General features: G+C 42.0%; 1 protein-coding gene across 5 annotated transcripts in view; it reads right to left on the bottom strand.

The window, feature by feature from the left end:
- Window positions 1-27,141, bottom strand: part of Dpp6 (dipeptidyl peptidase like 6) — an 827,976-nt gene that overhangs the window by 134,542 nt on the left and 666,293 nt on the right. For all 5 annotated transcript variants that reach the window (XM_063250818.1, XM_063250821.1, XM_023564980.2 and 2 more), the window contains exon 7: window positions 21,016-21,097. In XM_063250818.1, the coding sequence (XP_063106888.1) occupies window positions 21,016-21,097 (82 nt within the window). The remainder of the gene's footprint in view (window positions 1-21,015; window positions 21,098-27,141) is intronic.

Raw genomic sequence — 27,141 nt, 5'->3', positions numbered from 1 at the left:
TAATAATATGTGGTATTGTTACCTCCATGGATAAGGGACCAGAGGAACACAACAGAGATTATGAAGCTAAACCTACACATACTCAGAACTGTACAGTATTCAAAGATAGATCTAAAGATCAGTAAAGACAGGAAGAGTTCTGGATGACTTCCACAGACAAGGAGAGACTTGGCGCCCCTCTCCCATACTGGGACAATCTCAACAGTTCATGGGAGCATCAGTGACCCCTTCCACCATTTGTAGTACCTCAGTGGGCTGGTAAAAGCCTTGCTGGTTCCCCCCACCAGAAGACCTCTCCAGGACAGTGAATGTATGGTGAACCCTCTCTCTCAAGAAGAGGACCTCAGTGGGTCAGCAGGAATCTCAGTGGCCCTTCTCCCCACCTGGAGGACTTTGGTCAGCTGGCAAGAGTGTGGATGAGTCCTTCTTCCTTACAGAGAACTCTGGGTGGGCTGGTGAGTGCAGCAGGCCACCCCATCTGGAGGAACCCAGTTGGGCCTGGGAGACCCCATGACACAGTATAAGGTACCATCTGGGGTATGCACTATAGACAGGTGGGACTGGTGGCCTGGAACAGCCTGAAATCACAGTAACACTATGAGCTAAAGGTTGGTTCACATCAATACTCTTAGTCTAGTTAGCCCAGGAAGAATATAGGACTCAAGCAACTGGCCTGCAGGAGGAACTCTGGTGACAGGCCCGTCCCCTACACGGCAGGACCTAGCAACTGTGTGAACATCAGCCATTTAATAGGACCACAACGCACACATGATGCACAATCGAGACTAGTGGGATTGAAAAGACCAAGATACTAACCCAAGAGATGAAAATGACAAAATGAAAAAGCAAAATGCAATGTCAAATGCCCAGGCCCTCTGAAACACATACAGGCAACGTCAAAATAGAGGACTTTGGAAGTCATACACCTGAAATTTCTGAAAAGGTAGCAAGTGAAATAAAGAAACAAATCCATGAGGCTATAGAGGAAATCAAATTGGAAATAATCTCGATAAAGAAATGACAACCTTAATGAAGGAGTTGCTCAGTGTAGCTAAAGAAGACATAGATAAAAAGGTACAGGGGAATGGGAAATGATGGAAACCTTGAATGAACAATGCAGGAAAGAAATTCAATGCATGAAACAAATTGATGGAGATATCCAGTAAGTCAAAATCTCCATTGAAAGCTGACAAAACTGCTTAAATGAAACTGACAGTAAACTTTCAGATCTTGAAGACAGGATCATAGCTAGTGATCAGACAAGGAAATAACTCTTAAAAATAACAAAGAACCACGAAATAACAATTCACCAGCTCTAAGATGATACAAAGAAAAACAATATAAGATTGATAGGAGTCAAAGAAAATGCGAGAGTCAAAGCAAATAACATAAAAAGTTATTTAATTATTTGCATAAGTTATACAAGAAAATTTCCGAAGCATGGGAAAAGAATTTGATGTACAGATAAGTGAGGCATATAAAACTTCAAACAGCCATAACCAAAATAAGTCTATACCCAGACATATAGTAATCAAGATCCCAGAAATTCAGTATAAACACAGAATACTAAAAGCTGTTAGAGAAAAGAAATAGATCAACTATTAAGGAAAGACCATTAGAATCATGGCCAACTTCTCAACACAAATCTTCAAGTCAAAACAAGCTTGCAGTGAAATATTTCAAGCCCTGAAAGAAAAGAACTTTCAACCCAGATTGATGTACCCTGAAAAACTATCTTTCAAAATTTTAATGGAGAAATAAGATACTTCTGTGACAAAGAACAACTGAAGAAACTCATGTTCCTCAAACCAACCCTAGAGAGAGTACTGAAAGATATTTTAGATAAAGATAAAAATGATCACAATTCTCAGAACAACAACAGAAGTCATCAGGCAGGGCAAGCAATTAAACAAGGGGGAAAAAGTAGGGAACCAACAACAGGAAACTAACTTGACAAAGTTAAGCCCATATGTATCAGTTATAACCATCAGTGTAAAAGGCCTCAATTCTTCAGTTAAAAGAAATAAATTGGCAGAATGAATCAAGAAACAGGATCGAACAATATGTTGTATATAAGAAATACATCTGACTCAAAAAGAAACTCACAAAAAAATTAAAAAAATAAAAAGAAACTCACAGATTGAAAGTCAAAGGGTGAAAAATAATAGTCCATGTCACAAAAACTCAGAAAAAGCAGGGGTAGCTCTTCTGTTGGCAGACAATGTGAACTTCAAACCAAAAATTATGAAAAGAGATAAAGAAGGTCATTAAATGCCTGTTAAGGGAAAAATTCAAGAGGAAGAGATAACAATATTAAATATATATGCATACAATATAGGAGCAACCAACTATATATATAAGACAAATATTAATAGACATGAAAAATCAAATATGAAATAACACAATTTTAACAGGGGACCTTAATACCCATTTGTCACAGAGATAGATCGACTAGACAAAATATCAGCAAAGAAATAACAGAACTGAATCAAATTTGTGAACAAATGGATGTATGAGCTGTTTACAGAGTATTCCGCCCCACATCACAATACACATTGTTCTCAGCTGCACATGGGACATTCTCTAAAATAGATCATATACAAACCCATAGAACTTTCTTAAGTAAATACAAAGGAATTGAAATTATCCCATGCATATTATCTGGCCATAGTGCACAGAAATTAGAAATTAATGTCAAAAAACCTCAAAAACTACAGAAACCCATGGAAATTAAATGTCATTCTTCTGAACAACCAATGGGTTACAGATATAATTAAAGGAGAAATTAAGCAATATCTTCAATGAAATGAAAATGCAGATACAACATACAAGAACCTGTGGGAGGCAGTGAAAGAGGTCATAAGAGGGAAATACATGGTAATGAATGCTCACATCAGGAAAATAGAATGAGCACAAATAAACTACCTAATACTGCACCTCAAGTTCTAGAAAAAGAAGAGCAAGCCAAGACCAAAGCCTGAGGAAGGAATTTTAGAGGTTAGAGCAGAAATTAATGCAATTGAGACTAAAAGAATTAATGAAACAGAGTTGATTCATTGAAAGAATAAGCAAATTGATAAACCTTTAACCAACCTTACCAAGAAAAGGAAAGAAAAAACTCATATTCTTGCCATGAGGAATGAAAAGAGTGAAATTACTACAGATCCTGTGGAAGTTCAGATCATTGACGTCTACTTTGAAAATCTTTACTTGCATAGGCTGGAAAACACAGAAGAAATAAGACAGATTCTTAAAAATATGAATTACCAAAACTGAATCAAGAAGGTATAAAATTTTGAATAATCAGTATCCGTTACTGAAATTGAAAATATAATTAAAAGCTGAATTCTATAAGAAATTTGGAGAAAATTTAAAGCCAATACTTCTCAAACTCTTTAGTGAAATTGAAGGGGAAGGAAATTTCCCTAACTCATTCCCAGAGGCAGGTATGACTGTCATACGAAAACCAGAGAAAGACCAAACCAAAAAGGAGAAGTACAGTGAACACAGATGCAAAAATTCTCAATAAAATACTGGCAAATAGAATGCAGCAAATCATCCATTAGATTACATAGCAGGACCAATTGGGATTCATCCAGGAATTCAGGGATAGTTCAGTGTAAATCAATAATTGTAATACACCACATCAACAGAACCAGAGATAAAAATCATATGATCATCTCAATAAATGCAGAAAAAGCTTTTGATAAAGTCCAGCACTTGTCCAGATAAAACCCTACAGAAAATCAGAATAGATGGTCTCTGCCTCAATCTGATAAAAGCCATCTATGACAAACCAACAGCCAACATCATACTAAATGGGCAAAAACTGAAAGCTTTCACTCTAAAATCAGGAAAAAGACAAGGATGTCCACTATCACCACTCCCATTCAATATAGTTCTCAAAATATTAACCAGAACAATCAGACAAGAGGGAGAAATAAAAGGAATAAAAATAGGAAAATAAGAAGTTAAATTATCATTATTTGCAGATGACATGAAATTCTACATAGCAGACTCCAAAAACTCCATCAAAGGATTATTAAAGTTGATAAGCAAATTCAGGAGCATAGCTGGATACAAAGTCAACACTCAAAAATCAATAGCATTCCTGTACACAGACTACTGAGAGAGAAATTATGGAAATAACACCTTTAACAATATCATCCAAAAGAATGAATTACTTAGGAATCAACCTAACAAAGGATGTAAAAGATCTATACATTGAAAACTGTGGTACTCTTAAAAAAGAGATTCTGGGGGCTGGGGATTTAGCTCAGCGGCATAAGTGCCTGCCTTGAAAGCAGGCAGTCGTGAGTTCCATCCCTGGTACCGATAAAAAGGAAAAAGACAAAAAAAAAAAAAAAAAAGAGAGAGATTCTGAAGAAGATACCATAAAATGGAAAGCTATCTCTTTCTCTTGGATAGGAAAAGCCAACATTCTGAAAACGGGCATATGCCCAAAACTGTTACACAGATTTAATGCAATCCCAATCAGAATACCATTAGCATACCTCAGAGATTTAGAGAAAACATTACCAAAATTCAAGGCAGAAGGCATCAGAATGCCTGACTTGAAATTATACTACAAAGCTGCTGTGATAAAATCAGCATGGTATTAACAAAAGAACAGACATGAGGATCAGTGGAACAGATTAGAAGACGCAGACACAACTACAAAGACACTCAGCCACCTTATCTTTGACAAAGGGGCTAAATATCTTCACTGGAAAGAAGATAGTCTCTTTAATAAATGGTGTTGGGAAAAATTGGCTTTCCATGTGCTGAAGACAAAAAAACTAGACCCATGCCTATCACCATGCACTACACTAAAGTCAAAGTGGATCAAAGATCTAAATATTAAGACAGCAACACTAAATATAATGGAAGACAAGGTAGTTAGAAGTCTTGAAGATATAGGGTTAGGCAAAGAGTTCATGAACAAAACAAAAACCACATGGGAAATACTTCAAAGAATCAACTAGCATCTCACCTTATTAAAATAGTTTTGTTCATCAAAAGAAATCACCAACAAATTGTAAAGAAAACCCACAGAGTGAGAAGAAAGTTTAGTCAATTGTCCTTCAGACAAAGACTTATATCTAGAACATGTAAAAAATTGAAAAACATCAGGCCCCTAAATTCAAAGATCTTCTCCAAAAATGGGCATCTGAGATGAGTACACACTTCTCAGATGAAGAAATACAAATGGCAAATAAATACATAAAGACATGTCAAACATCACTGGTCATTTGAGAAATGCAAATTAAATCAACATTGAGATTCCATCCTACTCCAGAAAGAATGGCTATCATCAGGAAATCAACCCATGGCAAATGTTGGTGGGGATGTGGGGAAAGGAACCTTTCTCCACTGTTGGCGGGAGTGTAGACTGGTGAAGCTACTGTGGAAATCAGTGTGGAGATTCCTAAAACAACCAGGATTGGAGGTCCCATTTAATCCAGCTATTCCCCTTCTGAGTATCTTCCCAGAAGAACTGAAAACATCAGCCACATCGATGTATGTACACCCATGTGTATGGCAGCACAATTTGTAATAACTGAATCTTGGAAACAACCCAAATACCTGTCAACCAAGGAATGGATAAAAAAGATACTGTATTTTTGTACAATGGAGTATCACTCAGCTATAAAGAAGAATAAATTTGAGGCTTTTATAAGTGAATGGAGGCAACTTGAGACTATACTCATGAAGGAAATAAACTTACATGTGTAAATATCATATTGTCTCTCTAGGGTTAAAAATCCTCCAAAACTGGAAGAGTAATAAATCCAAAATATATAATAGATATTTTGAGAATGAAAGGGAAAGAACGTGGTCAAAAGGAAAGAACAACTAGGATAGGGAAAAGGAGAAAAAAAAGAAGGGAAAGTATTATATACTGGGTATACATATATTTTTGTGTGTGTATATGTATACACACACACAAGATAGACAACTATACTACTAATCTCTGTTAGCTCATCAGAAAGAACAGTTTGTGTTTTCATTGTTTGATCATTTTTTCATGCATAACTCTTGTAATCTGAACAACTACTGTTAAGGTAACAATATGTAATGTATTAACTAGTGTTAATTTCCTACTATTTTTTGAAATTCTGTATCTTTTTATCTTTGTCTTGTTTTAAATAAAAAAATGTTTAAAAAGGAAGACTTATTTTCAATAAATGGTTTAGGGCGGGGCATGGTGGTGCATGCCTGTAATCCCAGCACTTGGGAGGCTGAGACAGAAGGACTATTGTGAGTTTGAGACCCGCCTGGGCCAGCCTGAACTGTGTAGTGAGACCTTATCTTAAAACAAAAAGAAAGAAAGGAAAGAAATTCTGTATCTTTTTTATTCTTGTTGTTTTGTTTTTAAATTTAAAAAATTAAAAAATAAAAGAAGATTTCTTTTCTTTTTTTTTTGGTACTGAGGCTCAAACTCATGACTTCACATTTGCCAAGCAGGCACTTACACCACTGAGCTAAACTCCCAGCCCACGAAGACTTATTTTCAACAAATGGTTTAGGGCCAGCATGGTGGCACATGTCTATAATCCCAGCATTTGGGAGGCTGAGGCAGGAGGACTCCTGCTAGTCCTAGGTCAGCCTGGGCCACAAAGTGAGTTCAAGTCCAGCCTGAACTGCACAGTGAGACTCTGTCTCAGAAAAGGGGAAAAAAAAAAAAGGTTTAGGGTAATTGGTTGCTCTTATGGAGAAATAATTGTATGCTTTACATTATACTCTCAAATCAATTTCAATGTGTTAAGAACATAACTTTGAAAGATGAAGTTATTAAAATTTCAGAAGATAATACAGGAGAATATATTTATGTCTTCAAGGTAGGCAAGATTTTTTTAAAGAGGACATAAAATTCAAACTATAAGTGAATACACTGAAGTTGAAATTAATGCCTTTTAGCACCAAAGTTATTCAAAGGAAAGTGAAAAGAGAAGTTGTAAAATGAGAGAAGATAATAGACATTACCAAAAAGACTTGGGAATCTATGATGTATAAAGAAATGTTACACATCAATAAGAAAGTGACGGTCTCCTAAAATATGTTAAAAACACGAAAAGGTGTTTATGGAAGACGTCACACAATGGAAAACGTACCTATGAGCAGATGTTCAACCTCCTTAGCAATCAGATGTCTGCAAAGAAAGGCCTACAGAAACTTGAGGCTCCGTGTACTGGGAACCATGAGAATCATGTGCATAGCAAGGCTCTAAACAGATTTTTAAAAGGAAAACTAGAAATAACCAGCGTCTCCACGGACAGGAGGCTGGACACATGCATTGTGATACCTGTCTGAGGGTGACCACACTGTACTGGAGCAAGTGACTCCACCTACGTGTGGCAATGCCCCTGCTATCACACCCAAGGCTGTGCACAAGTAATAGGTGTGTACATGTCGTATGGTAACAGAGACAGAAAGTTAAAAATACAGATGATACACTGCCAGGGGCTCACAAATGTGGTAGAGCTGTTTTTATGAACCAAGCAGGGAAGCATAAAAATTCATGCTAGGGAGGAATCTGATTGGATGGCCTTCTGAGCCCTGCAGAGCTTGGTAATCTTCATTTCATGCTGACTGGAGGGCATATGAGCGTGTATTTATTCACCTTTATTCGTAAGATATTTTGTTATTATGTAAAAATTACCTGAAATTAATAAAAAATGGGGAAAGGAAGGAACAAATGTTTAGGTCCTCTTGAGGAAGTTGAGGTACAAAGCTTTATTTATTTAACAATTTCCTAAAGGATTGTGTTGCAGTTCTGTTCCAGAAAAATGATCAAGTCATAACACTCAGGTGTAGGAAAGAAAACGGAGCATTTTTAATTTTTAATTTGGTGGAACCTGCTGCTGAGCGACATCCCCGGCCCCAACAAGACATTTTTGCAACATCCTGACCTTGACTCTGAGCTGCACACACAGATTGGCTGGGGCCCACACAGACTGCAGCGTGGTTGGAGCTATCTAACTGTGTCTTTTCATGACAGGAGCAAAACAGCCAGTATGAAGCAAGGATTTCCCAGAGAATGATTGAGCACTGGCAGTTTTACAGATAACAGTGTCTTTGTTACTGGGTTGGTGATTGGAAGGATAACTGACATATTCTCTGCCTTATGATGATGTTGCAATGGCTGCTAAGCAGCTTCCAAGTTTATTAAAGATGCTGTCCCAATCCAGTCTTGCTCACAGTCATTCAAACCAGTGAGGCTCAACTGTGACTATAGGCTGGAGACACCTGGGAAGCTGTCAAGTACCCCGATGCCCAAGCCCTTCCTGGTGCAAGTGAACCAGATCACTAGGCATGGAGCTGCGGCACAGACAGGAAAGCTGAAGACTTAGGTAGGAGCTGCCAGTCCAAGCAGTCATCTGCCACCATAAGCTTTTTGTTCAGAGTGTGTACCATGCTGTCGAATCCTTGGCTAGTTAAATTTTAGGGTTATTGAATGAAAGGATTTACAGACTCTGACGACTTGTCAGGAAATTATGGATACATTGGCACATTTTTCATGATGCAGGAGGTGAAAGGCTGGCTGAGCAGCTGCTTACCAGGCTGGCTGTGTTATTACACAGATTTACTGTCCAGATATGACTCACCAGGGACGGGGGTGATGGCTGAGTCCAGACAATAGTGAGATGTTCTATTATGCCCCATCAGCCCGGAATAGATACTTTACTTTTCCATTGACTGCTTAATTTATTCTTTTATTATTTTAAACTTTTAGGTAGGGAGATGTTGGAGTCAACTAATCTTGTAATGCAGGAACACATGGAAAATGCAGAAGACAGAACTGACTAAGCAAGCCCGTCATGAACTTCTGGTGATTAGATTTGGAGGAAGGAGACTTCAGGGAACATTCTAAATGACTCGTGTTCCATTAAGAAGTCACGTCTCAGCTAATTTTTAAAATGTAAGTTTGTATGGCTATGGAAAACTTAGCTTAATTAAATAAATACATGTATACGGCAATTATAATTTTTAAAAATAATCCGCAGGGCACTGGGGTGAGGCTGAGCTTGAGTTTAACATGATGTCATGGGCAATTATGACTTATCTGAGGCAGAAAAGTTTAAGACTGAAGGGAGGTATGTCACAAACTATGGGCTAATGGAGAAGCTAACTTCCAAAAGGTTAAGACACAAAACAAAACAAACTGAAAAAACCAAACAAAAACGAAAACAAAACAAACCACAAATGAGTCTTTTTTTGTGTTTATATTGAGAAAACTAATTGCTTTTTTATCTTAGGTAAATAATATTCCTTCATTGCCTAAGTCATGCACTCAACCTTCACGTACTTAGTCATGGTCACTAAGAGAGTAACCAAAGGGATAAGAGTACTTTCATGAATGGGAGGAGGTAGCTGTTCCTGTGAGCGGTCAGGCAAAGAATAAGCAGATAGATACAATCGTAGCATATCCTACATGTGTTAATAATGTCCCCTACAGTAATGGGGGGCACAGAAGAAGGTCATGAGCCCATCTTAGGGAAGCTGGAGTTGGGGTGAGGGAGTGAGAACTCAGGGAGCTGGAGGAACAGGGAGCACAAGGACCATAAGATAAAGGAACGTCCCGGACTTTTGAGGACCTACATATGGCTCACTGTGGGTGACAACTACCTGGGAGGCATAATCAGCCACAGAGGTCAGAGAACATCTGCGGTGAGGTTGGTGGTGGGGGGGGGTCAGGGTCTGGCAAAATACGTTAAAGAGTGGACTTTACCTTAAAGGCAATGCAAAGCAATGGGAGGATTTTGTGTAGCACATTTGAAAAATGTGACCATATTTTTACTTAGAAAAGTTGTTCAGTTAATTTTGGCTAGATTTTGGGTAGAGAAACAAAAGAGGAAGCTTATAGGAATCTAGGTGTGAGGTGATGGTGGGATGGGGATGGATTTTATCAATATGTACCGAAAGGCAGACCTCATAGGGTTCCTTGGTAGGGACTCATACGGCATGAGGAAGCTGGATAGGTCAAGACTGCTGAGCTTCTGGCTTGGTGAACTGAGGGGGTGGTGGTGCCATGCTCTAAGGAGTGAGCACTGCGAGAAGAGCTATGGAAGGTTTAATGGAGACCACAGTGCATTCAGATTACAGATGAGCACAGCCTGGGGCTGCTCAGATGCCCAAGGGAAGACACAAGGCCAAGAGCCTAGGGGACACTGAGTCTGGGCATGGTGGTGCCACATTTAAACGAGCACTGACTATGGAAACTAAAACAATTTCAATGTTTCATGACCATAAAAATCATTATAGTAAAAACGAAAATCATTCAAATAAATGATCTGGCTCGAGAAGCCAGAGTTCCTGCCTTGTTATGGCTCTCTATCTAAATTACTGAGTTAATTAACCATAGGATGAGTTGTTGAATCTTAAGTCTTTTAGGTTACATCAAGTTTTTCCACTGTCTTTGAGTTTTGGAATTGATGTCCATAAATCTAACATTAAATTTTATTTTCGCTATTGGATATCACTCCTTTAACAACTATTTGTCGAGAACCTGGATTCTGCTCAATCTTGAGCAATGGGCCATGGGAGATAAAAGAATAAATGGAATTGCCCTTGAGCAGCTAACATTATTTAGTCTGGGAGATAAGGTTATTCAAAAGCAAAAGAGTTGATGATTCTTTTTGGGGGGCCAGGGATCAAACTCACGACCTCACACATGCCAGGCAGGCACTTATGCCACTGAGCTAAATCCCCAGCCTCCTGATGATATTTATACAAAGAACACAAGATTAACTGCTACCATAAACAGGACTGACAGTTTTCCAGCACTTAAAGAGGATGAATAGGTCCTACTTATCCTACATAGATGGAACCATGATGCTGATATTTCCAATTGTGAAATATTTTAGAAATTATCATGCTTTCTCCACCCAAAAGAATGAATTCCATAAAGCAATCCACAGAAGCTCATTATGTGCAGTCAGGTGAACTCTGAGGGGCACAGAGAGCTGGCCTCACCTCTCCAGCCCAGGCCACAGGAAGCAGCTCTAATCATCCGGAACCTGCATCCTCCAAGGCAGCGTAAATCACTGTAGCTCTGTTCCCCATCTCAATGCCACGAAAGGCTGTTTTAATTTATAATTGCCTCATTACATTATCTTAAGACTGTATCATTAAGTGCTCTCTTCCTTAATGCAGAACTTTGGTCCTGCTTATTAATTCTCGGTGATAGATTACCTGGAAATTCTCTAACTTAATACTGCCAAGCCTGATGTAGGGCTCCTGTCTCAATTTGATTCTTTGGAAGAAATAATACTCTGTTTCAGTCTCAATAGCATTAAGTAAGCCTTGAGGGAGCTAAGGGAGAGAACAAGGTTTGCTCTTGCAGATTGACGCGGGTAGCTAGGTTGGGCTATTTTCAGCAATAAAAACATCTTTTCCTAAAGTCTGCTTTGGATAAAAACTGAGTTGCATTACCGTGTTTACTTATTGGTTTTTGGTAATCATATATTTGAAATATTCAGTGCATGTGTTGATTAACCTTCGTGGCCAGCTTGTCTGGTTTAAGAGACTTTTGGAGTGGTCATCCAATTGTGATGGCCCTAATTCATCAATGGGTTAATCCCATTGAATTAAGCCCCTCCTCCTACTTAACCAATGGATTAATCCATTGATGGGTTCACAGCTGAATGGTCTGAGAGGAGGAGGGGCTTAGATGCAGGTCAGGGAGCATGACCTTGGGGATTATGTCTGGTCCTGGCCACTTCCTTCTGGTTCTCTTTTCTCTGCTTCCCAGATGCTAAGAGTTGAACAATTTTCTTACACCATGCCCTTCTGCCATGATGCTTCTACCTTGGAGTTAGCTCACTACGCACCGAAACTCCAAAATTATGAGTCCAAATAAATCAATCCTTTGGATTGTGGATGTCTGGTATTTTGTTCTAGCAATGAGAATAGTAACTAATACACATTATTATTCATCAAAGTGACCTTGGACCTATAAATATACACAACTATGATTTACAAATTAAAATATATAATGATTGAAAAACAGTGAGCCCAAGAAAACCCCCCTGAAGAGTGTGTAACAGAGCTGCAATAGCACTGAATCCCACAGCATTAAAGGTCTTGGGATTTTCCCAGCGATAAGAACCAGCCCATTCCTGTCCATACTCCCTTTAAATAGTGTCTAGCTTTTCACTTAAAATTGCCTAAGCACCTATGTTTGGAGTGGAATACCTAAACCTCATATCTCCCAAAAAGTTCTCCTCCCTTTTTAATTTTTGAATGAATATATAATGTTGAAGTATCCAAGAAACCTTTAGAGGCAGGAAAACACCCATAGCCAAGTAAAGTAATGATTTTGATTAACGCGTCACTGTCACTTTCCAATCTTTTCCTATGGGCAAATGTGTGCCAAGCTGCTTAGTTTGAGTCCTAATATTTAACACAAATACCCTGCTCCCATACAAACTTCTTTTGTAAGGGACATTTTAAAAACTGATTTTTAGTCAACAAACATTAACATGCTTAGGGAGGACCGTGTGACACTGTTACAGATGTACGTTACGTGGTGTGTCGTGTTCAAGTCAGGGAAGCACACTGATCTCAAACACTTGCCCTTCTTTGTTGGTGAAAATACTCCACATCCTTTCTTCCAGCTTTCTAAAAGTTGCACCATACATTCCCATTATCTGTAGTTGCCCTGCTGCACAGTAGAGCTTCAGCACTTGCTTCTTAGATTTGACTACATTTTGGTAGCTGTGGACCTTCCTTCCCCATCCCTCATCCTGCTACTTTCTCCTTCTTCTAGTGGTAACCACCATTTTCTTCTCAACTCCTATGAGATCAGCCTTTTTCAATGTCACACAGGACTAAAATCATACATTTTTTTGTGTCTGGCTTATTTCATTTAACATGCCTTCCAGTTCCATCCATGTGGTTACAAATGACAGAATTTCATTATTTTTGTGGCTGTGTAATACTCCACTGTGTATATGTGCCTGTTTTATCTATTCACTCATCACTGCATATTTAGGTTGGCTACAGTTCTTGACCATGGTGGATAGTGCTCCAATAAGCATGGAAACCTAGATGTCTCTCAAATATACTAACTTTTTTTCCTTTGGCTGTACATTCAGTGGTAGGATTGCTGGATTGTCTAATAGCTTTCTTTTTTTAATTTTGAGGAACCTCCACGCTATTTTTCATAGTGGAAACACTAATTTACACTGCTGCCAGTGGTGTAAATGGTCCCCTTTTCTCCACGTCCTCACTAGCACTTGGTATGTTCTGTCTTTTTCACAGCGTTGCAGTGGAATGATTGGATTTGCATTCTGACAGTGACCAGTGATAGGGAGCATTTTTTCCTGTATATCCACTGGCTGTGCACACATCTTCTCTTGGGACACGTCTGTGTAGATATGTTGCCCATTTTGTAATCAGATTATTTGCTTTTTTGCTATTGAGTTCCTTACACATTCTGAGTCTCTTCTCAGATGCACAGGTTGTAAGTTAACTACTCTCTCCATTAGACAGGCTGTCTCTTGTGATCATAACTTTTAATGGTTCTATAATTGCTCTTCCTGTCCATGTACCATAACTTACCAAACTGCCCTCCTGTAAACACATACAATATTTCAAGCTTTGAAAACTGTTATGAGTAACGTGATATGAGTGTGTGTATGCAGCATTCAGTTTCTTTTGAAAAGGATTTCTGATGCAAGCTAGCAATGTCTTTCTGAGCCCTACTGCATCTTTTCGTACTTATTTTTTGAGGTGTGAGGAGTTGGATGCAGGCCTTCACTCTGGGGTGTATTTCCTTCCCTACTTAGTGCATTTCTTTAGACAGGCTTTCCCTACATTTTAGGCTGGCCTCAAACTTGCGACCCTCCTGCCCCTGCCTCTGGAGTCTCTGGGATCACAGGCATGTGCCACTGTTCCCAACTTCCTGTTACTATATTCATATACCATGACAAAAGTTCAAAAATGCTCCATTGCATCCTGATCAGAGTCTCCATGTTTAATCTCACTGTCTCTACAATCCCACAATTATGAAGTTGCATTTGAGCTTTGAAATTCCCATATGATCAGAGAGTTGGTTGAGAGCAGAAAAGAGCTATCATGGTCATTTTCCTGCGTCCCTACCTGTGATTGTCCAGATGTTATCCCATCCCATCAAGTTAATTACCAACCACTTGCTTATTGACTTGAGTGCAAGAGAATATTAAAGTGATTTAGCTCACTCTGTGTGCAGTGTAACACAGTGCAATTCAGTTCCATGTGGGCCCTCAGCAGAGCTGGTAAATCACTCACCAAACTGTCTCCATCTATTATTTGAGGATATATAAGGCGATTTCCCTCCCTATGATATTAATTTCCTGGCTACTGTCACAGACTTCAGTGCCCATGATAAATGTTTTTACAATGAATAGCAAATTAACCCCAACTGATTAGAGGCATTTATAAGTTATTAATGGGATGTCTCTTCAGTCTGGTCCTCTCTGTGTTTGTGACATTTCATTAAATACTCTCCTCCAGCAGGGAAGATCCTTCTTTTTCCCTTGCTGGGCTGGTCAACTACAGTCAAATGCTCCCTGCTCTCTCTTGTCATCCACCATGGACTTGGGTGAGTGACAATAACCTGGAAGACTGCCTGGGACCCTGGTGGCTGCCCAACGAGGAACACCGCAGTCTGAGGGGTTCCCTGGAGAAGGGTGATCTGTCTTATGGGAGTGGAGGACCACAGGCTTTTCATGAGGGACATGCTTTCTGTCCAGGGCATACTGGGTGGCATCAAAGCGGGAGACTCAGTGCCACATGTAAATAGTCTTTCCTAATGACACAGGCAGCTGCCAACTTACTGGGAGCTAAAGACTTAGAAGAGGAGAAACTGATAGTCTTAGCTACCTTTCTTGTTGTGGAGACAGAATATTCTACATCCAAAGTGAAAGGAGGGAAGATTTATTTCAGCTCACAGTTTGTAGAGGTTTCAGTCCATTGTCCACTGGCTCCACAGCAGGGTTGGCATGGCAGAGGGGCATGGTAGAGGAGAGACAGTTCATGGCAAAGCAGGGCAGGCACAAGGAAGAAGAGCAGTGAAGCAGCAAGCGATGGCAATAGCCCTGCCCTCTTTCTGTCCCTTTTATTCCACCAGACCACCCACCCTGTGGACTTGATCCTTAATCCCAGCATCACATCCCTGATTCCAGCATCGCAGCACCAGCTACCTCTGAAAAGCTCACTTATGACCACATGAGGCTTTGGGGAGGCATCTAGATACAAGCCATAACACTGATGGTGTTTTCTCCAAGAAGCAGAAGGTAGCAAGATATGAGGATGCTCAAGCACCTAGGGTGATGACAGATAACCGGGGACATGTCACCGAGCCCACTGACTTCCTCTGGGGTGGCCTTCCTCCTGTGTCTGACACATGCCAACCTTCCCATTGATGAAAACATGTGTTTCCTTTCATTCTCTGCATCATGGCTATTCAAATAGCAGTGACAACAGTGAAGCCATCTCCTGTTGAGTGTGTGCCTTTTCATGGTGTCCTTGCAGCTACTGTAACTGGATTAACCTGATCTATGCGGTGGCCCTACAAGGTCCACCCTCCTGCCTCCATTTTACAGAGGAGGAAATGGAGGCTTGCGAGATGAGCATCTTGATCACGGCCAATTTGTCCTGTAAGTGCCAGAGGCAAGATCTGATCCAGTCCTCTGGACTCCAAAGCTCCTGTTGGCAATGACCCTTGAAAAGCAAGACAGGAAAATGAAGGTTTCTTTTCCTTTTGAAGCTCAAGGTGAGACTTCTGAGATTCTGAGAATGAGGAGGTGGACTGTGTTACTTCCATGGAGCTCTGATGGGTCTTCTGGATTCAGACTGGCTGCTCCTGGAAGTGCTTCACCTGTTCCAGACACTGGGACCAATGGGTCTCACACTGGAATGAGGTGGCCTCCCAAGGGGCAGGAGGCAGGTGAACTGTGTCCTTAGGCTGTTTTTCCTGCCCTCCGCTCCAGCTATCCTTCATCTCATGCTCAAGTACTGACATTTTGGCTTTCCTAGCTTCAGTGGATTTTCTTGTGAATGTGTGTGGTACTGGGCCTTGCACAAGCTAGGTAAGTTTTTTTTAATGTACTAGTTTTAAAAAATATTTAAAATAGAAAGCTGAATGGCACACAGGAACCCCATGTAGGCATCCCAAGCTTCAGTCTGATTCTTCTGGCTCTTCTTTGTTTCACAAGGAGAGGACTGAAACCGTGTCTGGGAGGATGGGGCTAAATCCCACTGCTGGTGACAGAAGAGCCAGCCAGCTGCTGACTCTGCAAAGGGGAAGGGCCCATCTTCAGATCAGTTCCCTTGGGAAGAATTTTGTCTTTATAAGCTGTGGAGCCTGTCACAGACCCAGGGGACAGCACTCGGGTGTAGGTAAGGAAGGCCCAGAGCACCAGGCAGCAGGCAACAAGGTGGAATACACGGGGTCACCTAGGATTCCAGTGGTCCACTTAGACCCAAGGTGGCTGGACTCCCGCTGTCAGTGGAGACAGCTGGGGGAGCTGGGTTGGCCGCAGGGTGGCACGTCCAGCAGCAGGGAGGACAGATGATGAGGCAGCTTTGTGCTGGGAGGCAATGTTGTTTACTCAGGGATCCAAGGAAAGCATCACACTCAGGGCAGTGCCCCGTCTCCTGGAGCCTGGTCAGACAAGGGAGTGTGAGTGGGCAGGATCAGGGAAGACTATGCCAGACAGCAAGATGGCAGGAAACGAGTGAAGCAGTAGGGAGCGTGTGAGTGTGGTGGTCCAGCTGCAGCAACCCTGACTTCATCCAGCAGCCCAGGGAGCTCCTGGGGCTGGGGGACACTGAGGATTGGAATTGTCCAGGCAGACCGTGCCAAGAGAGCTGGCATCTGGACCTAACCATGAGGATGAAATGCAGCTTCCTAATTCTCCCTTAAGAATTTTTACACCCAAGATCTTCCCTGGAAAAACATTTGAAAGGGAAAAAAGCCAGAGAATCAAGGAAGTTCTCCTTAAAGTCTAGCTGAAATCCTCTGTGGTAGGTAAAGCTAACTGCATTCTCCGGTCTCGGAGGAGTATTCAGTGTAGTCCCCCACATCTTCAAGCAGAAGCGATCAGGAGCACCATCCTCCTCTCAGCTGGCCAGCAAGGCCTTCTCCCTGCCTGGCTGTGTGGCCACCACTCTGCCACCTTTCTGGGACGCTTTCTCTAAGGACAGCTCCACCCCAGCTGGGCCAACTCCACTCCCTGCTCTTCATTTTCCATGTGCTAAGCCGTGGAAGATTTCCCAAGGGGCTCACTAAGTGTGCTTTTCAAACTGCTCGTTTATCTCCATCACGGTAGCAAGCCAAGCAAAGAGAGATCGTTTTCTCCGTCTTGGAGCCTCTGCATATCCCAGCAGCTGCCGGTCGCGCATTCTTAATGTTGTTTAATGCTGGGCAGTCTGAGAGCTGCAAAAACTTCCACACTTCTTGTTTCCAGAGGAACAAATATTATATAACAAATTCACCCGGGCTCACTACACTCCGACCAGCCTGCCAAGGCACAGGGGCGGCTTTCACTCCAGGTGCAGGTCTCCAACCCAGAGGCAACCACAGCATCAACTTCCTAGTGTGTTGGTCTCCAGCAGAAAGGACAATAAGGGAGTGACAGGAGATTTCTAAGCCAAACAATTCAGTCATTTTCTAGGTGAGCAGAGAGAAAACTTCAAAGAAACAGCTGACCATATACGGGGTGGCGGGGGGCAGGACTCCAGGAGAGCAAAGATAAGAACTCCTTGGGTCAGCAGTGCAGGAAGAGATTCATCCAAAGAGGTAGAAATGAAGGCAGCTACAGCATGGAGAAAATCCCCAAAGTGGCTGTTCTGAGCCCAGACGTCTGCACTGCGGACTCCTCCAGATGGAGAATGGAGCACGGGGAGATGCTGTGGGGTGCCGTTCACCTGGCACATTGCTCCTTCTTTAACCCTGTTTAATCTGGCCACAGCCAGCTTCTTCTTCCTGGGCTCGGTCCTTGGTGAATGTTTTGGAAAGAACGTAGGTGCTTACCAGGAGCAGTCACTACCACTGACCAGCAGGAGGGCAGAAGCTGATGCTGGCAGGCAAAGACAGCTGGGGTTTGCTTTTTCTTTGTCTCTGAGGAGCCCACGCCACCAGGCAGGACTCATGCCCACGTGAACTGGAGGTCGAGAAAAGCTGGCTCTAAGGGATGCAGGTCACTCCTGAACCGTATGCAGAGACATGGGGAGAGATGCCCTTTGCAAGCTCTTAGTACTGCCCACGTTTGTCTTCTGGTGACTCAGGGACTCAGACCCTGGCAAACTGAGCCGCAGCTGAATCCTTGGCTCCCAGCGGGGAATTACTCACTGCAGTCTGCCTCATTATCCTCAGAGCAGATTTCCTTTAGGGAGCAATATTTACTTTTTAAAATAGAATGGCAACGAGGGATTTGTCACTTGCCATCATAATAGATTAGTATTTGCAAGGCTGCTCATGGTTGCTGCTTTTCTCTGCAGATGAGCAGGCTCAGGAGTGCCTGTCATGAGGTGGTGGCTGAGAGCTCAGGCCTCACTAGTTGAGGACCCCCAAGAAAAATAAAGTCAACTAAAACCGGGGCCAGCCAGTGACAATCCCCAGGCCAGTGCTCCTGCATGTGTGAATGTTTTTGGGGAAAACAGCCAAACCTGTGTTCTACATTGTCCACATCTGCCTTTGTGCTACAACCGCAAAGAGAACTAATTGTGACAGAGCCATGAGACCTGCAATGCTTAAAATAAAACTTTTGCCATTTGTTCCTTTTTTGAAGAAGTTTCCAACCCTTGCTCTAACATACGGTCTCTCAACCATAAGTTATATTGCTTCTTAAACGCAGTACAGGGACTTATGCTAAACCCCTGAAGTCCATATAGGTTTAAAAACAAATATTCCAAGAGTCTATCAGCATCTTTGGAACTAAACTCAAATATCAGCAATTAGTAATTAACTGGAAATTCATCACTCTGACACAGAAAGAAAGTGAAATCTCACAGGCAGAGGCGTATTCACGAATTCTGGCTATTTACCTTCCTCCACATTTTTCATGCTGAAGTGGTTTAGCACTAGAATATGTTATTAATTAACCAGTCTATTTATTTATTCATTTTTTTTATCTCAAAAAATACTTGGTGAGCATCAGACACTGAACCAGCCCTGTAGAAGACAGGGAGGAAAGGTCTGATTCCTTGGATTAGGGAGAAGGGTATCCATCTGCATGTCCACTGTGACCAAAGGTCACACAGTGAGATGTGGACCCCAAAGAAGGCTGCCTAACAGAGTTTGTGCCAGAGGAGAGGGGTCTGGGCAGCTTTCTCAATGAAGTCACACTCTTGCTCTGTTTCTTCTCTTGAAGAAGTTGAACATGATAACCTCTATCATAACTCATGCTTACCTCTGTCCCTAAGGCGTGACATGTGTGAAAAAACACTTGTCCATGAGGCAGCAGGGAAGGAGCTGTCCTGATAGGTGGTCTGGAGAGTCACCAGCCTGCCTCTGATTCTAGACCTATGTCAACAGCATCTGTGCACACATGTGCATGCAGAGTTCCCCCTTTCACACTGGGATTTTATTCCCCTTTACATTGTAAACTCTGTCACTGGGCAGGAAGACACAGTGGTCAGTACACTGTAGGGTCTCGTGTACCTCTAGTAGGTGACAATGAGATGCAAGCCCTCAGGCCTAGTGCTAACCCTTGGGTGACAAGGAGGGAGGTGACAGAAAGAGATCTTGACAACTGATCAATGATGACATCCTTTTCCTCATAAGTGCCAGAAGTGGGACAAGGGCCACTCAGTAAGGCTCTTGTTTCCATCCTCATTTCCCCAGAGGATGTCAGAGCATGGGTGTCAGGCTACAGGACCAGTGGAGGGCAAGAGGGCTCTCTACAGAGGCATGGTGGCCACACCTACAGAACCGTCTGATGGGCACTGGGAACCTCTTCACCCATAGGTTCCAGAGGGCTGCTGAGACTTATCTTTCCAGTCATCAGCACTCAAGTCTTCTATAATTACCATCACTTTGCCTGTGCTTCCAAAGAGTTAATGCCTTTGGGGAAAGAGAGCTTTTATCTAAGTCAGCTCTCTGCCCTCCCTTTTCTGCCACATTCTGGTTTTGATCCACTAAATGTAGTGTTTGAAATCTCTGATTAACAAGTTTGTAGCATTAGGAATGCTGTAGTAATAGCTAAAATATTTTAATTCAAGACAAGGGATCTAACATGCATCCAAGAAAATGTAATTGTAGTGGGGGGGGGAATAAGACTATTCCCAATCTTCAGACAGTAGGCAGCTTATCCAATGCAATCCTATGCAAACTTTTGAATGTAATCACTTTGTATGCTATTTTAGGGGAAAAGAGCTTTAAAAATGGAGCTTTGGTTAATCTGCTTTAAGATACAAAATAAATTGGTGATTTAAATGTAGCGTCTAAGTCATCTTGTCTGCAAATCAGAAAGATTGTCCCCAAGGGTGAAACTGTCTCATGGAGTAAAGCTAGGCAGGTCTCACAGATATTACTTATTAAACAAATGTAAGGTCAGAGGACACATCTTCCAAACCCTTCACTTCCTCCTTTACAGGGAAGCTGACAGCAGGCTTCCCACTGAACAAGCCATCTGTGATCAGTCAGCCAGTAGGTGTGCAGGGCTGGCACTCTTGCGTTAGCACCTCCACACCTACAGCCCTTTAGAAACACTTCATCCTGGGGGTTCCAAGCAAACCTGGAACCTGTACATCTGGTACGGGTGGACATCACTTCAAGGGTCCCAGAGATGGAACCCACACACATACTATTCTGATTCTTCAACAGTTCTCTGTCCAAAGAGAAACAGCTACTTCACATACTCGGGTCCCCTGGTGCATATGCCCAAAGCTTCATTTACACACACACACACACACACACACACACACACACACACACACTGCGTACGAGGCTGACTCCCGTGAGGTGCACTCAGAGTAGAAAATGCAAACTTTGAGAAAAGCAAAACACGACACTGCTGTGCTTACCAGCTGCTGCCCTTTGGGGCCCCATCCTGCATACTGAAGCTTGGCATTGCTGACTTCTGGGGGGTCCAGACTCTGAGGGTCCCTACAAAAACAAAAACAAAAGCAAAATGTTGGGCAGCACGAATTTAAAATGCTTTATTTTCGCTTCCAGCTATGTCTTACTCCTTTATCCTTCCTCTGCATCCATTTTCTCCAAATGTATGTAATTTAAATGAAGCTGAGGCGGGTCCTGCAATGCTTAACCCCAGTGGTAAATATTCACTGCGGGAAAACATGCAGAGAAGTCTATAGGTCACTTTTTAAAGGATAATCAAAATCAAAAATCAAAATGCTCAACCAGATAGTAATAAGTCCCTGTAGCTTATCTCTTCATCCTTGGCTCTCCAGAAGTTTTTTTTCCCCAAAAATAATGCCAGGCCATTCTGACCTTCTAAAGCCCAGGCTTTAGAACAGATTGAATCTTTTGGTTTCTGCTGATTGGTACAATAAAAGAGAGAGATAGAGAGATAGAGATAGAAATAGAGATAGAAATATAGAAATAGTATTTTCCCCTATCAAACATCACTTTTATTTTCATTTTTAATTTATTGATATGCAAAATACCATGAGAGTAAAATGCTGTCTGTGTATTTAAAGGTCATAATGAATAAAGGTCATAGTAAAAAAAAATGAAAAATGAAAAATGAAGGTAACTTTTGCTGCCTTCAGCATCAGACTGACTTCCCTGTTTCTTTTGGAAGAGGCCCCTCCACACGAAGCAGGTCACCGCGCTCTGCCTCATGTTGGAACTCCCCAGTGGGTGCCTGTTCTGGCGTTGCAGTTCTTTTTCTGCAGACATAGCAGTAAATGTACCCACTCATTCACCTAAGAAGAGGAGAGGGCTGAGTGGTCTTGAGGAAAGGAAGATGCTGAATGTTAGGGGCTGCAGGAACAAAGAAGGAGAGGCAAGAAAGAGGGAGGCAGAAGTGGGGAGCAGAGCTATTGGGACTGGAGTCAGTGGGAAATTCCAAGGTCATCAGTAATGCCACAAGAAAGAAAATGAAGCTAAAAGGAGGGAGTATCTAGGAGACACAGGAGAGAAAGAGAGAGAGAGAGAGAGAGAGAGAGAGAGAGAGAGAGAGAGAGAGAGAACCAGAAGGTAGGTGGAGGTAAATTCTTGCCTTGGTGAAGCCACAAGCCGTGGGGATGAGTGGCCTGAGGTCTGATTGGGTGTCAGCTGGGAAGGCAGCTGCTGGGGGAAGCTGGTAGTGATGGGGGTGGGGGCACAGCAGATGGAGGATAAATTTCTTACAAACCCTGCTGCATGTGTTTGGAATATTATTTTCATAAGCATGCAGGATTCCTCCTTACCCCTGGTGTAGGGACAGCCTTTATAAGAATGACTCGGAATCCAGAAGCAAAGTAAAATATTGATAAATTTGACTATGTGACATGTAAGATTTTCATGTGACAAAAACATAATGGAAAAATAAAAAAGACTGAGGAACTGGGAGAAAATCTTCTTAGCACACACCATAAACAAACTGCTAAAATCCTAAACATATAGAGAACTCTAAAAGTTTAAGATTACAAAAACAAAAAATGAAACATGAGAAAAAGATATGAACAGGCACTTAACAAAATGATGTAGAAATGATCCTCACACATAGGAGAAAGTACTTAATATATATAAAATTAGAAAAATAAAAATAAACTGAGATATAATTCTCACTTGTGAGGTTGATCAAAGAAAAGAAGTTGAACAAAATAATTTTCATAGGATTAGATCAATTTTGCATGTCTATATCTCATAGAGCAACTCTTTTGAAGATAACTATGCAAAAGAACAACCTTTGTTATGTTTCTACCACCTTGTTTTGAAAGCCTAATCGTTATTGTTTTGGGTTTCCTGCTCTTGTTATTTGCCTGTTGTTTCCTGTTTTTCTTAGATTTCTTTGTTTCATTTTGTTTTTTCTCTAATACAGAGAGGATAGATGTACATGGATAGGATTATACATGCCTAGCATTTCTCCTCAAGAGTTTACAAGAATCAATTTTATTATGTGTGATGATATGAACAGCTATTTTGAAGAAAATGAGACATGGTAATCAGTGCTGATTTCCTATCATTTTGTTCTGAAGTCCAGTAATGCTTTTATTCTTTGTTTTGATTGGTTTTAGTCTGTTTTCTATTATTAAATTTCAATATGTGTGGAGGTATGGACAGCTGTTTTGAAGAGAACAAGAGACATTATGATAGCCATTGTTGATTTCCTATTGTCTGGTTTTGAAGGCCTGTAATGCTTTCATTTTTTTGGCTTGATTGGTTTTATACTATTTTGTTTTGTCTGAATTTATTGCATGTGAAGGTATGGATAATTATTTTGAATAAAACAAGAGACATTATGGTAGCCACCGTTGATTTCCTGTTGTCTTGTTTTGAAGTCCTGTGTTATTTTCATTGCTCTCTTTTGATTATATTTGTTCTATTCTGTTTTGTTTTGTTTTAGTCTCTTTACAAGGAAAGAAAAGAGGGTGGGTAAAATGGGGACTCTAGTACCTGCTAGTAGGAAGGCTCAGTGATCCAGTCATTTCAGAGGTGAGTGTGGCATTGCCTACCAACATGCACTCCTAAATTTAGCCTTGGCAGTGCCACTTCCAAGTCATCCCCCACAAGGTACCCTTCCCATAATTCTAAAATACAAGTGTACAAGACTATCACCATTGCAACTTTATAGTTACAAGATGTTGGAAATAACATATGGTTAAACAAAGATGGTGCACCCATCCATACCAATGTAGGTAAATTATCAAATAGACAATGGCAGTCATCCTTCCTCACAATATAGTACAGTTTCTTAGTGTGGAGGGAGAGAAGGAAATCGAGTCACCCTTTGGCCAACACCACACTAGAAAATGATGTGACCAGAACCACTGATGGAGGCTGAAGTTAGTGGGTAAAAGTCTGAAGGGAAAGAGAACTTGCGTAGTCTCAGAGTAGCTTCCCTAAGATACTACTCAAATAGCAAGTGGAAGATGAGACCTTTGGGTAGAGAAATCTGCAGATAGCAGCTAAACCTCATGACCAAGGTCAACACTGCCAAGAATAAGACTCGTCAAGGTCACTCATCAAGACAGAGTCCTGGGAAGGATGAGGCACCATCTATGTGATGGGTTTACCCAAGTACTAACTTTACTTCATTCATGAGAAAATGTTGGAAAAACCCAGTCTGAAGAACAAATCCAGTCACCAGCAGTACTCTTATAAAGGGTAATTGGATCCTGGAACAAAGCAGGGATGTTAGAAAACTCTTGAATTCACAGGAGGTCAGCAGTTGAGTTAATGTTATTGTAGCAATGTTAACTTCCTTTTCTTGATAACTATCCTAGCTATGAAATATTTAAACACTGGAGACTCAGCATGAAGAATGTAAAGGATTCCTAGTGCTATTTTTGCAATTCAGAAGTCTGAAATTATTCAGAATAAAAGTTAAAGAGTAATTTTCTCAGTTTTGATCTCACTGGCTATCAACACTGTTGTAGAAAGAATAAAAAAGTTAGTTAATTTCTTCCCAAGATACTATGATCTTGGTACCAGGCACTGAGAAATGTGTTTTTCCATATGGAAACTCACTACATATGCTTGAGTCACTTGAATAAATCCAGAGGGGGTGGTGCTCACTCTCAGTGAAGATACTTATGCAAACTCAGAGATGATTTTAATCATGGCTGGGTTGATGTGGAGTTTTCTAAGCACTCAGGGAGGTGAGGAGGTAAGAACACCATGAAAACATCACCTCAGTGTATCGAAGTGCAGTACATCAGACTGTTTCCAGTAGGTGTCCAGATGTGCAGGAACTGAGTGTAAATTCCTACCCCACTGAGTAGGAATGGCAGGGGTGACCCCAAGTGGATACAGGGCCTTCCCCTTTACTCCTTCCCTACAGATGATGGGGGCTTCCCTGCACCCCTCCAACCACATCCTAGATCAGGGAGCCTAAAGGCAGGGGCAGAATGTCCACCGTTCCAGCCCCAGGTCATGACATGCTAGTCACAGACACCTGAAAGTCCCTGAGTGTCAGCTTCTTCTTCCAGGAATGAAGGGGTTGCTATCTCTCTCCTAAGAGTGTCATGGAATCAAGAGCATCAGTGAATAGTAATGTGAATACAAACACATAGCAGAGACAGGCTTCTCCTCTTTCTGCTCCTTAGAACTCTGTCTCTAACTAGCACAGGGCTGGGGGGCAGTGGAGTGGCTTAATCCAAGTTCGCTTCCTCATGTAGAAGGTGAGATCTATAAAGCCTGTCTCACAGGTGGGGCTCCATATATACTGCCAGTGACAAACCTCACAGATACTCCTGGCTTTCCATTTAGGGGCTAGGGCCAATTGGCTGACTGCTGCTAAAATATTATTATGAAGAATAACTATATAATTTCTTCACAAGGCCAATAACTGGCTGGATACAAGGGGAAGTGTCCCCTGTGGAACCCAGTAGCAAAGACAGATGGCCTAGTTCCCTGCGGGATGGTGTAGGGAACTGGGTTTAGGGTTCAATCGTCAGTCATGCCCTGCACATTGGCTTTTGTGAAGTCAGTTTTTGCACCGGCATTCAACAGTTTCAGATTCTTTTGCTTTCAAGTTGAAACAGGGTTTGGGGTACTCTCTCCCAAGGAATGTTCCAGGCTCTGTCAACTGGAAGGGTTTTCAGTGTATGGTCCTTCCTGGCCCAGCTTCCCTGCTGAGCAGTACCTGGGCCTCCTGGAATCTCCAGCAAGGAACACGGAGCCCAGTACGATATCTTGGGTTCAGCTGGCTGCACCCTGCTCTCCATCCCCCATCTTAGTACCTCCTGCTCCTTCTCCAGGCCCATTCCAGAGCCCCAGCCTTTCTGCTCTTCTCTGAACCCTCCTTAACTTCTGTCCTTACTCTACATGGATGCCTGTGTGGGTGTGAGGGGCAGACATAGGCTTCACCCCCTGGTGTTCATCACCTTTTGGGAAGGGCTTTCTCTTTATGGGTCTGCCGTACAGCCAGGCAGTGGGACTCCTCCAGGGCAGGTTGCTTGTTCCTCTGCCCAGCCAGCCTGGTGCTCAAATTCAGCTCCTCTAAAGCCCCAGGTGCCCTACTTAAGCTCTGGACCAGACACACTGGGCCTTGCCCTTCTTTCCTTTATCCTCTCCCTAGGGCCTCCTGCCCCAATAGCATCTCTTCTGGTCCAGCCAGGAGCCAGAACGCTTTTACTTTTTCCATTTGCCTTCTTGGGAAATTTTCGTTATTATCATTAAACTACTAAGCTGTATTAAGAGGCTGAAATTGACAGAACTGAATAAAAGTAGAGTCCCAAGCATTCGACCTTCCCTGCTCGCAGTTTCCTGAATTACCAACATCGTGTGATAGTGTCACATCTGAACCAATAAGGACACGTCATCCTCCGTACAATCGCATGGTTCATGTGAAGATTCACCCTGCCAGGTATGTCCCAGGGTAAATGCGTCCTGCCACATATCCACCACATGGTATGACATGGAAGAGGCTCATGTGTACTTCAGCAAGTGCTGGTGACCTCTGGCCTTGGTCTCCATCTCCTGCCCACTCTAGAAGGGCATACACTGTTGCCTATGCTAGGTTGCCTTCTTCAGTCTGGGCAGAAGATTTGTCCTGGGCTTAGAGGTTCAGCTGGCCTCAGGATTTTGCTCTCTATGTTTGTCCTCTGTTCTTATTCCTGTCCCTAAGTTATTTCCTATCTAAGCATCAAACAGCAAAACAGGCAAAAGAGACACATAATTCCTTCTTGACTCAGTCAGAGTTCGAATTCAGGATGTATCCAGGCAGCTGCATGCTGGAGCCCAAGGCTGGGACATTAGCTTGTGTGCACCTGAGTGTTTCATCATGTCTACGTTCCTTTCTCTGGTGGTGGCACCACCACTCACTTGGTCACACAAGTGAGATGTGTGCTGCAGGCCTCTTAGGTACCCACCAGCTGGGAACGTGTGTCAGGGCTCAAATTGTACCCTCAGAAACATATACTGGAGCCCCAGCTCCTAGTGCTTCTGAATAAGACCTCATTTGGAAAGTGGGTCCTTGCAGATGCAATCAAGTTAAAGTAAGGTCATACTTTACCGCTGTGAGGCATAACCAAGAGCAA

Source organism: Cavia porcellus, unplaced genomic scaffold, assembly GCF_034190915.1.
Source record: "Cavia porcellus strain 051 isolate PalLab524CR breed Dunkin Hartley unplaced genomic scaffold, mCavPor4.1 scaffold_6, whole genome shotgun sequence".
Taxonomy (NCBI): Eukaryota; Metazoa; Chordata; class Mammalia; order Rodentia; family Caviidae; genus Cavia; species Cavia porcellus.
The sequence above is the reverse complement of the archived record's forward strand: the minus strand, read 5'-3'. Positions and strand labels throughout refer to the sequence as shown.